We start from the raw sequence: 15,633 nt of genomic DNA on the forward strand, positions 1-15,633 counted from the left end.
CAAAAATTCAAAACTTTCAAATCGGATTATAAATTAAGTCAATGAAAAAGTATTCAAAATTCAATCTAAATAAAAGATTTTTTTTTCCTAATTATAATTGCAATGCACTATCCCTTTTCCCAATTTTGTTGAAATCATATGCTTTAAAACCAAAGCTCGTACAGATCGTACTTTCATCAGGTATAATATTGTGATCCAAGTGGCAGTTTTGACAAATGGATACTAAACACGAGAAACCTTTTGAATTTTCTTTTTATAATTTTTTTATATAATTAATTTCGACTAAACTCAACTTTAGAGATGAGTTCAACGGCATTGAATGCAGCATGTAAGTAGATTTTTTATTCAAAGTTCTGATCAGAGAGAAAAGACAATGGATATACATATGCGCAAAGATGAAGAAAGATAAATTCAAACAATTAACTTTTCGGCTGAAATCAAATAAATGTTTAGTGTATACGATTATACCTCTTTATGGTGTTACCAATAATTTTTTTTTTTTTATTCTTTACACTGAAATTCTTATAATGGACGGGCTATTAGAATATGCATCCTTTACTTTTTATGCTATACGAGGTAAATAATTCATATAAATCTGACCATTAATTCTAGTTGGTCTCTCCATACTTATTAAAGGGTGTTGAGAATTAATCCACCAAATTAAAGAAATTTATAGGCACTGCATCATTTCTTTATGCATAATTCATGGAGGTTTGCCATAGCATATTAGCATCTACCTCATTTTCTTAGAAAAAAGAATCCATTTTCATCTTTGCCCAACAAAATGATGATGACGTTAAGTTTCCATGGATATATATACATGCAGCTGGGCTACACATGTGTGTGTACATATATATATATATATATATATATAGAGAGAGAGAGAGAGAGAGAGAGAGAGAGACTTGAATATCAATGTGATGGTTTATTTACGCAAAAATGTATGTACTTGGTAAAAGATTAATGGAAAGAAAAGTATACATTTCTAGATGATAAATCCATGATATGCAAGTTTAGGGAGTAGACATGCATAGATAGTTCCCCCTGAACATGTATGTGTATGAACTTATACTAGTTACTATATGATTAAACATATACATATATATACATAGGTCATCTCCTGAAGATCTAGCCAGTTGATAATATGGTATATCTAGCTAGGAGAGAAAAACCACACATAATCCCTACCATGGAAATAGCAAACCCTAATTTCATCGTTATAGATATGCACCTGGGAATGAAATGTAAAGAAGCTTAAATCCTTTATCATTCAGAAGGGAAACTTATGAACTGTATATTGCCCATGGTCTCAACAAGAACAGAAAGAATCCACATTAAGCCAATTATTACATGTCGTGAATATGAATAAAGAGCAATAAATTCTTCCTTCTCGTGGGACCAAGAATAATCAAAACATATATGTTAATAGGCATTCAACAAGATTAGATATAGCTAGAAAGAGATCGAGAGAGAGATGTAATGAAAATGATCTATTCAAAGAGAAACATACCCACATAAGATCTTCTTTTTAAGGAAGTAAAAACATCAAAATAACTTAACTAGGCAGCATCATGAAGGTCTTCAAACAGATTAAAGCAAACTAGTAATTAATATATATATTTAGCAAGTGATCGAAATGAAAAAGGAAAAACCCTTGGAGCTAAATAGTTTTTCTAATTATTCTTGTTGTGGATTTGCTTGATCTAGCAAATGATCGGACCGAGACGCTTGATTCCCCAGGTAGTTGTAGGATCCTTCGATGAAGAAAGATCCTTTTGCCTCAAATGATATACGCTAGGTTAACCCTTTATTCCTTTTCTTCTTCTTCTTCTCTGTGACTTCTCTTGTTTTGGTTTTGGGACGTAGAGAAGTTGGATTGTGAAAAAGGAGCATGAGTTAGTGGAGGTGAGGGGGTAATGATGATGGTGGTGAATAGTCTGTGGGAAGGGCGAGGAGGAGGAGGAGGAGGAGGAGGAGGAGGGCATGATGATTGCTGTTGGGTGATGCGGTTGAAAGGTTGAAGAAAAATCCAAGGTATTGCGTGCCATTTCCTCAGAGAGATGGAGAGAGAGATAGGGAGAGACATATGTCTGTCCCTCTCTCTTTCTCTCTCTATGGAGAGAATTATCACGAATCCTTGGTGCTAGCTTTTCCATGTCCCAGCTCTTGTTCTGAATGATAATGAAAGGGCCCATTTTAACTTTTCCCGAAAAGAGTAATCAGATGCATCGCTTATTCTTGTTCTTGACTGCAACGCCCAATGGTAAAGACCCAAACAGTGACTTTGACAATTAAAGAAACAATTTGCTTCATGTGAATCACCCTATAATTAAAATTTCTTAATTAATGATTGGACCATGTTATTAGGCAAGCAGGAGTTAAAGATGCAGAAGAAAATTCCCATTTCTTGATTAAAAAATGGTAATCCTCTACAGTAAAAGCCTGTTTGTGACTGCATATGAATAGAGTAGGAAGCGCTAACAGAAACCTTTATTGGGTTTAGGTAAAGAAAAGAATTTTGACAGAAGCAGCAGGGATTATATAACTATTGTATATAAGATAAGATATAAAAGAGGGGAAATAATGAGAGTGGAAATGGAATCATAGAACTCAGGAGTGCAGAACTGACAGGTTGAGAGAAACGATAGAATAATACATGAGGGTGACGAGAGAGTTTGTACCCTTGTGGATCGAGTACATTACTGGAATGGCTTTCCCTGCAAAAGAAGCCTGGTAAATATAGGAAAGAGGACAAAAATGTTTGTTGCTGTTTCTCAAATGCAATAATCATTCCATCAAGGATTTTTTTTTGCCTAGCTTCATATGCCCTTTTTCTCTTTTGCTTTTGGAAGTATCAAGTAAGGTTTACAGCGAAGCATAAGATTCCCGTTTAAGCAAATTTTGATTTGTGTCACCTAAAATTTTCAATTAATTCTTATATCAACTCGATTAATCATGATTTAAAATACAAACATATGAAATTTATGTATTATAAATTATCATTTTCATATTATATTAACTCTATAATTTCAATCTAATCAAATGCATATCATATTTGACAATAAAACATAAAGATTTATTAAGGAAAAATAATACATACTTGTGACTTTAATTAATTATCCCAATTAATACTTTTGTTCTTAAAATTACATATATATTGCATTCATAATCATATATCAACAAGAAAAGCATTGAACGAGTAACAACTATCAAAGGCTCAACCTACAATATATATCAAACTTCATCGTCTTTATAATTTCGTATTAAATTTCATGCACCCTTTGGTGATGAAAGTAAATTTCACAATGGTCTAATGGGTCTACCAGATGTCATGAGTTGCCCAAGGTTATAAAAAGTTGTACCCTAGTTTTGAGAATAAAATAGCATAATTCTACCTACTTATCTTAGGGGGCACAAAACTTTAAAAATAAAATTAAAAAAAAATAATAAAAAATCACTATTAAAAAACTGGCTTCATGAGGCCATCACTTTATGTTGACCCTGATAAAGTCACCCACAAGAACCACCCTTTTATTCCACTTTCTCCTTCACATTACTTGTGGAGGAAAGTTAAATATATATATATATATATATATATGTGGTTAGATGAAAAAGTGGAAACTCTAGAACAAAGTTAAAAAAAAAAAAAAATTGCAGAGATTCGAAAATCTTTTTAGCACCAAACAAAGTGTAAAACCCAAAAGATCAAAAGTTCACAGTATTTGATGTCTGCTAGTCTTTATCTATGCACGTTTGGTCATATATATATATATACTGTCACCAAATTCATTTCCTTTCCTCATTCTTGAAACTCATTGCCATTTTCTCATGACATATGCTACCTCAATGTTTCACTAAATTACAAAGTCTTGCCTTGTCTAAATGTAAAAGACTTGTCAAATTATGAGATGGGTACTACAAAAAAACATATAATTATTTTTGTTAAAAAGAAATTATCACATTTTTAATTCTCTATATTAATTAATCTTACATTACAATATACATATATATATATATATATATATATATATATGTAATTAAAAAATAAAAATAATGACGATAAGAGAATAATTGAATCTATTGTATAAATATTTTCATGTGTACTCTCTACGAACCAAATTTAATACAAGGTATATTATTTGGACCCACTGATAGTGTGGCTCCTATGACACAAACAGTTGAAAGTGTATTTTATAATGCTGTTGGTTGTCCTGTACCTTGTTTGGTTTTTTTTTTTTTAAATGCTTATTATCATCATTGCAAGTTGGAAAGCAGCTTGCCACCTCCCAAAACTCATTCCTATTATGCTCTGTCTATGATATTACCGTTAGAGTTATTATTTAAAAAAATATATATTTTTTAAATACATTAATAAAAAAATATTTAAAAATATTTTAAAATTAATTTAATAAATTTTAATTATAAAATATATTAAAATAAATTTTTAATAATATTTAAAATTATTTTTTTTTCTTAAACTGATTTTAATACCAAATAGACACTTAGTTGGCTCTAAGTAATTTAAATATTTCCCTGCACATAATTAGTATAGTTACTCTACAAATAATACCATTATCGATAGATATTAACAATAGACAATTATTCTCATTTTTTGATAAAAAAAACAATTATTCTCATTTCTTGAATATTTTTTATTCAATTATAAAGAAATTATATATTAAATTTATGGGTTTAAATTTCAATTAAAAAATTCTCATTATTAGACATTCATTTGTAATTAATAATTATAAATGACTCAATTATTAAAAGATCATGAGACAAATTTTAATCATTTGGAATTAATAATTATAAATGATTAAATTATATAATTTTGTTGTGTATGATACAGAGATATCATATAATCAAGTTACGAACATTAAAATTAAATATTTTATTTGTACAATTTAAAAAACACACCATTTCATATCAATTTAATATTTTAAAATTATTTTAAAACGAATCAAATCTTGATTGATAAGAAGAGAAGCTCTCGTCCCTATTGTTGAAAATAATTTTTAATAACTTTAATCAAAGAATAATATATAATAACTAATTATTCACAAGAAATAATTGTAATGATAGAATATTTTAATTGATCCAATTTTATAAAAATTGGAAACTTATAAATTGGATTGAAGTTTGAACCCTAGCATATTCAAAATAATTCCTAGTCAGGCGAAGAAGAGCACGCGGGCGCGGGAAAAAATGATTGTTTTGTCCCGTTTCCTTCCTCTATCGGGATTTTTGTCAAACACCTTCCGATCTCAAAACCAAACGCGTTTTATCATCGCAGAATCAACGCATAAACGGTAATTGCAACATCATTTCATAATTCTTCTCATTTCGAGACCCTGAATTCCTGCCAAAAGGACCAGATTCACCATTACGTTGAGTCTCTTGTCGACTAGAACCAGGTATCTTCTCCCTCTCTTACACAGAAACAACGCACTTAATTCTTTCTTTTGTTGTAAAATTTATAATTGCGGTGAAGTTACAGAAAATGAATCTCTCTGTGGTCACCGACGCGAATGAAGTCGTGAAAAGGCATATGGAGGACTCACCTGCAATGCTACCTCCTGGATTAGTTTTAGCTATTGTTTGTCCTGGTGATTTTTATTCTTCTTTCCCTCTATATCTATATGTGTTGTTTTGTTCACTTGGCCATTATATGATGACATAAGATTTTTGAATGAAGTGTAGGTTGGAAAGTGACCCTTTTGGAGTCCATGAACAAGCGTTGCGTTTCCTTGGAGAATGCTGTTAGCGTTACTGGGTTGTCATATGTTGAAGTTAGAGCAGACTAGCAAAGGCATTGCTCTTTCCCTAGTTAATCCATGAGCTTTTTGTTGGTAGGCATTGTTTGAATAATAGCATTTTCCCCGTAATCAAGTGTATAGATATGCCTCTTATAGTGTGTATGCGTGCATTACTGAAATCTAGATTTACATTAGGTCCGGTTCTGGCTGACTGGCTCACGCATTTGGAGGTTCATCCCTCAAAAAGTAAGGGGAGAAAAATATTGCATTGTGGTATTTGCTAGATATTCATTTCCGAAAGCTTGCTGTAGGACATAGTTTAGGGCAGAATGATGGCTTTAGAGAGAGATTTGATTTAGCAGTTGCCAGAGCTGTTGCAGAAATGAGAGTTTTAGGTAATTCCCGTAAATTAACTATCTTAATTTCTTATATATATGCAATTCTTTGAAGGAAATAACTGTTACTGTTGATTTTCCCGCCTAATTTTAGCATACTGTCTTCCTGAAGTTTGAGTTGGTGGGTTGTTTGTAGCTGCAAAGGGCTATGATCCCCAAGCATGCATATGTATTCCGGATTGGAACTCCAATCTCATCTCTTTATTTACTAAAAAATAAATTTTCTTTTATTGCAAGTAACACCAAAGTTATGCATACAAGTCCTGTTTAGATGTAATCGAAATTGTTAGTTTCTGTGTTTATATCTAATTTGGCAGCAGGAACCAGTGTTTTTTTTTTTTTTTTTCTCTCTCTCTTTGATAGAGGATAGTTAGAAATGGATGATTGCTATAAATTGTAAAGCATTGGTCATTCTTGGTCATTCTTGTGGATAGTTTCATGGAAAGATGGAACTATTTAGGTAGCATTTATAGTTTACAAGGGGTTTACATTTTAGGAGTTGATGAACCAAAGAATTAGAATCAATCAAAGAATTCACTTGTACAAGATGTCACCAACCTGAAATAAAGCAAGTGCATTAAAGGTTCATCCCATTAGTCAAATGCAGAAATAGAAACTGTCCATGGAAAGAAATTCATATAATAATTAGGAAAATCAATCTGTAAGATGTATAATACAGTAATATATGAGAATTTGGGTTCCCTTCTTTAAAAAATTTATACATAATTGACTGAAGAGACATTGGAGTTTTAGTTTGACAGAAAATTCTCACATTTTCTTTTATTTAGCATTTGAAGTTAAATTTCAGTAAGAAGGAATTTATTATAGAATAAGTGTTTCACTCCTCATTGTTAGAAGCTGAAGAATGAAGTGCTTCCTACAAATTATTTGGTGGGTTACAATAAAAGGATTGTTAATAATTAGTATTATTAATATAATGATTCTTACAATCATTGTCTGTGCAAATGCTTCATTTAATTACTAGAAAAATTGCCCATTCCATTTATTTAGTTATTTTCATTTTACCTAGATTTTTCATGAGCATTAGCTATCAGTAATCTTCTTATGTGGTAAATGTGAGAAGGTGGAAGTTCGAAATGCAGAAAGATCAATCCAACTGATGGGTGCATCTTTATTGCAACTCTGCTCAGGTATGCATGCTGTATTTCAATTTTGAGATATTAGTCCTTTATGTATTTGACAATAGAACTCTTATGAGTTATCTCATTTTCTTAAATAAAATTTCATATTTGTATCTATATATGGGTTTGTACAATATGCCATCTTTGTTCTCTTATTTATGAAGTAAACACAATGAAAGCTGCTGCTTTGATCAGATTTTTACTAACTGTAAAAGGTAATTGAACAGCTTCTTGCATTACAATTAATTTTTCCAAATCATGAACTCTCAAAACTTAATACATAAAAAGAATTGAGCAGAAAATATAAAGGGAATGAGATGGATGTGTCATACAATATGCCTTCAACCTGTTTCATCATTCTGCTTTGTCCTGGTTAAAATTTATGCCTTCAACCTGAGAACTGGAAATTGAGCTGAAAACATAAAGAGAATGAGATGGTTTCTCATACAATATGGAAAACCTGATTTATCATTTTGTTTTTGGTTGATCCAAGGTGCTGCCCGTAAATGGAATTGTCAACTTTGTCTGGAACTTTAAGGCAGACTTTTCTTTTTGATCGTGTTTAAGCCTCCTCATAGAAGTGATATTATTACACCATTACCGTATTCCATATACAGGGGAATCACCCTTATGGACAGCGGACAGCCATCGTATGTGTAAAAGATCATCCTGCGCCAAGTAAGTATGACCCAGGTAAAGTTGCCATCGTAACACCCAATCTTTCCCCCAAGGTACTTTTCCTCTTGCATCCTCATAAAATGTGTATGGCATGTTTGTTTTTCAGATTTTCTCTTTTATAATAATTAATTAGGTAAGTTGTTGAAGCATAATGCTTGATCAGTGGCTGACTTGCAGTGGTTGTGCAGTCTTTATTCATTGATGTTGTTTTTATGCACTTAGTAGCAGAGTTGATCCGCAAATATTTGTAAGTTAATTCCATTTGTATAAAAAAGAGAATAACTTGGTCACTTGATATTTTGGATTTTGTGTAACAGGTAATTTATGAATTTAGGAATGAATTTCTGAATTACATTCAAACTAGACTTTTGCCCATGCGTTGCGTGTATATAATTATCGTTGTTATATTATTTAATTGAATAAAAATATAACTGTAGTATTTCTTTTATTTATTTAATTTACTGGAAATGTTTTAAGAAATATTTGTAAAAGAAACCATGAAAATATAAATGAAATAAACATGAAAAATAAATATCAATTGAAAATGAATATAAAAATAAAAAAAATTAGATGTAAATAAAATTTATATAAATAAATTCTTATAAGATAATTACCTTAGTTATTCATCATCTTCTTCTAATTCCTTGATTATTTAAACTCCATTTGGTAGATTTGAGTGAAAATTTTAATTAAACATGTTATCTTTTATTTGCATTAGGAGGTGGCCAGTTTAATTTTTGATATTTGATATTACTTTATATAGTTTATAACTATGATTCTTAGTTTTTCTAATATTAATTAAATTGTAATTATTGTTATAATTTTTTTATTATAAAGAATTAAGTACATGATTTTGTAATTATAGTGGAAAATGAAAAGGTAGCTTTGATTTATATAGTTTAATTTATAACTATGACTCTTAATTTTCTTAGTATTAATTAAATTATAATTATTGTCATAATTTTTTTATTAGAAGGAATTAAGTACGTTATTGGACAATGAAAAGCTGGGTTGTGGGTTTGTATTTTGAAAGTAATTAATTTGATATAATATGTTTTTTTTTTTTATTATTAAATGGAGGCACAATAGACAGGATAATCTTAAAATAGATAAATTGAGAGATATAATATTTTATTTAATTTTAGTTTGTAATAGAGTAATAAAATGTTATAACCATTAAGTGATTCAAGGAGAAAATTTTGTTGTTAAACTCTTGATATGACTTTCCTATCATGTCAAGTGGCGCCAATATAGAAAGTCACAGGCAACATGGCATGAACCTATTTTAAAATCAGATTTATTATAGTTATTTAGAAGTTATGCAACTCTGGTTGTGAATTATTCATTATGAAGTGAAAATCAAAGGCGAACAAAGCTTTCCTGTGCTGAGATAATTTAAGAGCCATTTGCTTTCAGCCATACAGATTAATAAACTATAAGAGCTGGAAATATATGAGCTAGATCTTAAGCAGTGGAAAACAATACACTCTAAGGAAGAATGTAACAATCTCTTTAGTTATTATTTGGAATTCATTAAAGAATTCAGGAAGTGTCTTTCTATCAGTTGGCAAGAAATTCACATATAATTAGTGAATGTCTGCTAAGCAAAAAAGTGACTCACAAGCATAAGATATTTGATTCTTCGGTTTTAACATGTCAAATTGCTACTTGCTGAGCCAAAAATGCGCATATGAATGTGTAGCCAAACTGCCATACAGATACGACGCATTACGAAATAATTCGGATATTTCATTTACTTTATATTTTTACTTCGGACTGTAAACTCGATGTAACACTGTGTGATTAAGTAATACTAATGTGAAGAGATGGTTAAAGTTTTATAATAGCGAAATGCTCACTGTTTTTTTTTTTTTTTCTTTATTTATTTTTTCGAACTGCTTAGAAATGCTCTCTCAGCATGGTTCTGAGACACATCATATATGTTTGACATTATTGGACAATATTGGTCATTGATTTGAACATTCAAACGTTTTTATCCATCTTGTTATATCCTTGAATTCGGAGCTAAATGTTTACTTTCTTGTAATTATTTCACAGTCAGGTTAAAAATGTTCAAGTATTATTACGTGGCAGGGACATATGCACATACGATAGCATGTGCTAGGGAGGTAGGATTTTGTGGGAGATAAAACGGAAATGATTATTTTTATTATCTTTTAGAGCTCTATACTCTATTACATGAATCTTTTACCTATGCGTGGCATAAAAGAGTGGGTTTTGATTGAACCAGAGGAAAGAGTAGGTAAGACTGGTGGCATGAGAAAAACGACCTTTACCTAACTATTCCACTTGTCATTAGTTGAGTAGGTCAAAGTGCTGCAGCTCCAATGAAGCCATCACTCAAGCTGTATGACTTCAGGGTAGAACCCTAAAATATGTCAAGCTGCCACGTTGATGCTTGTGAAATTAGTGAGTTGTTATATACAAAGAAAGCAACTTCTGACGTAAATATTTTATCTTTTGTGCATTCTCATATATGTGTTCGCTTTTCCATTAACAGTGATGTTGTGTCTGGAATGCTTGTTTGGTTGAAAGGTACCACATCATTGCTCTCCTTTATTTATTTATTTTTTTCTATCAATCATTTCTTCTTTCACCAAACATGTATTAGAGAAAATACTCAGTGGAATAAAATGCAAACCATCCTTTTTTTCCCCTCAATATATTACTATGTTTTCCGAATGTGTAAATTTTGAGAATAAATGGCAAGAAATCGGTGTATATCATTCTAGATCTTGACAACTGTGCAAAAAAATTTTTTTTTCTTATTAAAACTCAGAAGCCATCATTAAGGCAAATGCTTGAAAATTTTTTATGTACCCACACAAATATTTTTTTTTCTCTTTTTTCCTTGTTTTGGAATCAGCGAAAGTAGCCAACAGCATATTCTTCGCCTTATGTTTTCTCATTATTTTAGCGAGTTACCTTTTGCTTTAAATCCCATTGGAAAAACTTTCTATTGAATGAGAAAAAGTTGCTGAGTATATATTGCCTTGGCTGTGCATTTTTAAATTAAAAGTTGTAATTGTGTTAGTATTTTTAGGAAAAGCATGCTAGAATTAGTGTAAACTACATTAGTTCATAATTAAATTATAAGCTTCAACCTAGTCTACTGTATTATCAGATAAGGTCCCACAAACCAACTATTGCTCTTTTAAGTAAATTTGGGAACACCTTTCTTAAGGTCAGAGGTATGGCCAATTCAATATTTTTGGCTGATATAATTACATTTTAACATATATATTTCTTTCTTCTATGGTAATGATATTTACATATATGTAGAAAGAAAATACATAAACGTGACCAGATTAATATTTTTACATGCACTAAAACACTATATTGGGACTTGCTTTATTTTATTTTAGTTACATCAGCAAGTATACAGAGATGCATATTACTGACTTGAAGAAATTATTAATTATAAAATGAAAGTATAAGATGCAATAAGTTGAAATAGAAATAAGAAATGTGATAGGCATTTTTCAATTCGTTTAAGGAAATTTTTTATATCAATCCTGTTTAAATACTTGGAAGAGCCATGGAAGCTTATGCTCAAAAAGTAGACAAGGGATGATATACTACTATGACCCTCTTAGCTTTCCAAGGGAAGCTTCCATGGCACTATCTTCTAATACCAACTACAAATAACAAACAACTTGTTGCAACTTTCACTAAAAGACTAAACAAAATGACAAGTTGGGACAACTTGTAACTGTGTTTCGAAAGTGGTCCATTTTTTCGAGCAAATCAGATAAATATAGTTTTTTTTTTTTTTCTTTCAATTGAAAATCAGTGAATACTTACCGTACTTTTTAATAAAAGAAAGTAGATTAGATTAATGCTCTATTTATTTCACAAAAAATATTTACTTGAAAAATATTTTTTATATTTTCTGATTTTTGGGTGCACTCAGAAAAATTGATTAACGAAAAATATTTTTTTATTAAAAAAAATTAAGTCATTTTAAAAAAAAATAATCATTTTTTAAAAAATAAAATTATTTTTCGTTTCTTAAATTTTGAAAATCTTATTAAAATATAAACATATAAAATAAATAAATATTATTAATTTAATATTATAATTAAATAAAAATATATTTTTTCACATAAAATTTTTTTAAAAACTTTTTTATAAAATATATTTTTTATATATAAATCATTTTCTATGAAACAAAGCAGAGTTTAAATGTTAATATGTAAGCTTATAACTATTTGTCGGAGGTAAGTGAAGGTTCCAATTGCTTCTTAGTTCCCTCTTCAATGAGAAAAGAAAGGCAATTGATATACTTTTTGGAAAAGACCTGTTCTAATATATATATTTTTTAATTCAATTATTTATATCTGAATATTCTACAATTTTTTTAATTATTTTTTAATAGGCTGCGGATCACAATGTTATTATTAGTAAGTCATTCTTGGTGGATTAAATTAAAAATGAATTAAATCATAAGACAAATAAATCAAACAGACCCTTGTTAATCCTTGAGAGTAAAATTTGGTCGTGGATCATTAGTCCCAAATCTTGCACAGTAATCTTAAACAACAGAAGGCCTTAACAAGGAGAAACAGAAAAATAACAAAGATGAAAGTAAAAGAAAAGGCAGGGAACTGCACTCTCTTCTCAAATCATTTGATATTTACAAAATGTCACAGTTGATGTAGTTTCTGCTAGAGATCTATAGGAACATTAACCTGCCACACCTTGATATCACAATCCAAACTCCCACTGTAAATAAGGTACGATGTATGAGATGGGTTGTGTCCGTCAATTGTTGCACTCAAGCACTTGACAGGGCCTTTATGCCCTTCCAACACTGCTAAACACGAATAGTTCCTTTCAACACGTCTCCAAACTCTTATGGTTTTGTCCGCAGAACCGCTACATACCAAATCAGACACAACCACTAAGCACAATATGGACTCTGTATGCCCTCTAAGAGCACCCAGAACCATCATGCCACCATCGGCACCATCCTTTGCCCAGACCACTATAGACCGGTCACAAGCACCGGAGTACAGAATAGACCCATCAGTGCTTAGTGCCAGGGCATTGATCCCTGAGTTGTGTTTCTCTAACGTAGCCACTAGGGAGTGCTTCTTCTCTCCTGAACTTTTCCTCCACACCTTGATTTTCCTGTCTGCTGATCCTGTATAAACATCCCCATCACTTGAAGCTGCCACTGCATTTATGGCGTCATCATGTGCACTTGATACTGACTCCAAACATTTGAAGTCACTTGTCCTCCATATCTTGAGTGTCCTATCCCATGAAACGGAATAAAGAAGAGACTCGTCCTTTGACAAGGCAAGCGCAGAGACTGTATCTACGTGATGAACCCATGTGCATGTTTTGTGTCTTCTAATCTGAACCTGGTTCTTTGGTAGTAGAATCTTCAAGGCTCGGTCACCAAGTGTGGGTAGCGTGGCTAAATGGGTATACTTTTGTTGATCAGGTTCTTGATTACTGATTTTCCATACTCGGATTTTGTGGTCTTGATGAGCACTAAAAAGTTTATCAGCTAAAACTACTAGGGACTTCACTGCACCTTTCCCCACAGCTACAACGTTGTAGCATAGGTTTTCATGATCTAGTTCTGAGTCCAGATGGTTTCGCTTCCAGGATCGGATTTCTTTGTCTGAGGAGCCACCGTAGAGGAACTTACCGGCTAGGGTGAGAGAGGATATATAGCTGCTGTGACCCTTAAGAGTGGTGAGGCAGTGGTGGTCGGTGTTGGAGAGGAAGAATTGGTGATGGGGTTGTGAGGAAAGGGAAGGAACTGACAGGAGACCTGGCTGAGAGCAAAGAGATGCTAGGTTTGATTGATGGTGATTAGACTGGGATTGAGAATCATATACTGAGTGGCATTGCATGATTCCCAAAATCTGAGAGAAAGAACTAGAAAAGGGGAAAGAGAAATGGGAGGTAGATGGCGAGTGGAAGTGAATGAATTATATTGAGAATGAACGGGATTACTGAGCTTAAGGGTTATTAAATAATAAAAGAGACAATTAGATGAAGAGAAAATGCAGGTTTTGCTAAAAGTGAAGCACGAATGGCCCACTTAGACCTTTCTAATATCCAGGTGAAGTGTACGAATTGGTAATGCACAGCCTGAAAGGATTTATTTATTATTTCACCCTTTTTTCCCTCTCTCTCTCTTTTGCGCAGGAAACAGAGAAAATCTGATGTTTCCAATGACAGATCTGTTAAGTTGGGAAATGGTTCATCTATCCATCAAAAACAGATAAAGAAAGTATAGTGACGTAAGTTTCATCCTCAATTCCTTAGTACTCAGCTAAGCAGGATTGACCCACCGCTACTAAAATAATCCTCTGTGGATTATCGCATGCATCCACATGGTTGCTTCCATCATCTGCAATCGCAAGGATAAGGGATAAATTCCCTCTTTGTTCTTGAACTTAGAACATGTAGAATATTGTAACATAAAAATCATTTTAACTTTGTAATAACCGGTTTTCTGATTAAATACTTAATTTAACATATTTTAAGTTAACAAGGGAAAAGACATAAAAATTCTCTTTTCCCTTCTCCTACCCTCTTTCTATCTCTTCCTCACCATCAAACCTCCTCCTTAGCTACCCAAAAAATCCAATGGCGTCACATAGGCGAATCGACGCGAGCAAGACTTGGGTAGTTCAAGGGTTCGAACAGCGATGATACTGATAGGCTTTGATCACGACAACGGTGAGGCTAGAGTCCAAAGGGAAGCAAGACTTGGCACCGAGAGGAGTTGCATGTTGATTAGGAGAGTTTTTTTTTTTTTTTTTAGAAGCAAGGATAATATGAACAGGAAAGTCGAAATTAGAAGGGAAGAAGAGCTGGTAAGGCATGAGGGAACTGGGTAATGGGCCTAGTTAGTTAACAAGTGTGGCATCGAGAGGAGTTTAAGCATTCTGCAGGTGGTCTGGAGATCTTGTGATTGCTAAGGGGTGAAGACGGAAGTGCGATGTGGCTGGGTTAATGGCAATTTAGCGTAGGCGGTGAGGTGAGTTGGGTGTTGTGGTTGTGTAGTATGGAGAAGAGGTGACGTGGAGCTGGAGATGGCAGAGCTGTGATGCAAAATGGTGTTCTGTGATGGCTGAGAGAGAGAGAGAGAGAGAGAGAGAGAGAGAGGAGCTGGAGATGACAAAGCTATGATGTTTATGAAGAGCTTTAATTTTCTTCATCACCATCTTTCGCTCTATGCTTCAATATTTTTGGGTTTTGATTTACAATATCCTTTTTGTTAAATTTTCACTCCCTCCTTTAGATTCTGATAATGAATTTTGAGATGGTAAATTAATTGTGATTCTCATTGTAAATTGATTTAATTTGTCTTGTAATTATATGAGTTCTGGGATTATATGATTATAGATTTGGAATTGATTCTATCTAATGATTTTGGATTTGGCTTGATAATAATTTGTATCATTCTAGATTGAATTTTGGATTATTTTCGATTGTGATATATTCTTGTCCGGGTGATTAAATAGAGAATAGGTGAGTACTATTTAATTTGAACTGAATAAATTGAATTGAATTGTCATAATATCGTTTGATTTTTAAGATAATTTAGTTTGATTTGATTTTTTATTTAAGAATTTTGATTATTTCAGATTTATTATAAAAAAATTAATTTAA

At 31.9% G+C, this 15,633-nt stretch overlaps 1 protein-coding gene across 1 annotated transcript; it reads right to left on the minus strand.

Moving 5' to 3' along the window:
• Positions 1-12,447: 12,447 nt before the first annotated feature.
• LOC110660495 (protein JINGUBANG) lies at positions 12,448-15,308 on the minus strand. Its single transcript, XM_021818832.2, has one exon. It carries the CDS (start codon positions 13,860-13,862, stop codon positions 12,660-12,662), a length of 1,203 nt encoding a protein of 400 aa, XP_021674524.2. The 5' UTR covers positions 13,863-15,308; the 3' UTR covers positions 12,448-12,659.
• Positions 15,309-15,633: the final 325 nt, after the last annotated feature.

The sequence above is a fragment of the Hevea brasiliensis genome, chromosome 17, assembly GCF_030052815.1.
Source record: "Hevea brasiliensis isolate MT/VB/25A 57/8 chromosome 17, ASM3005281v1, whole genome shotgun sequence".
Lineage (NCBI taxonomy): Eukaryota > Viridiplantae > Streptophyta > Magnoliopsida > Malpighiales > Euphorbiaceae > Hevea > Hevea brasiliensis.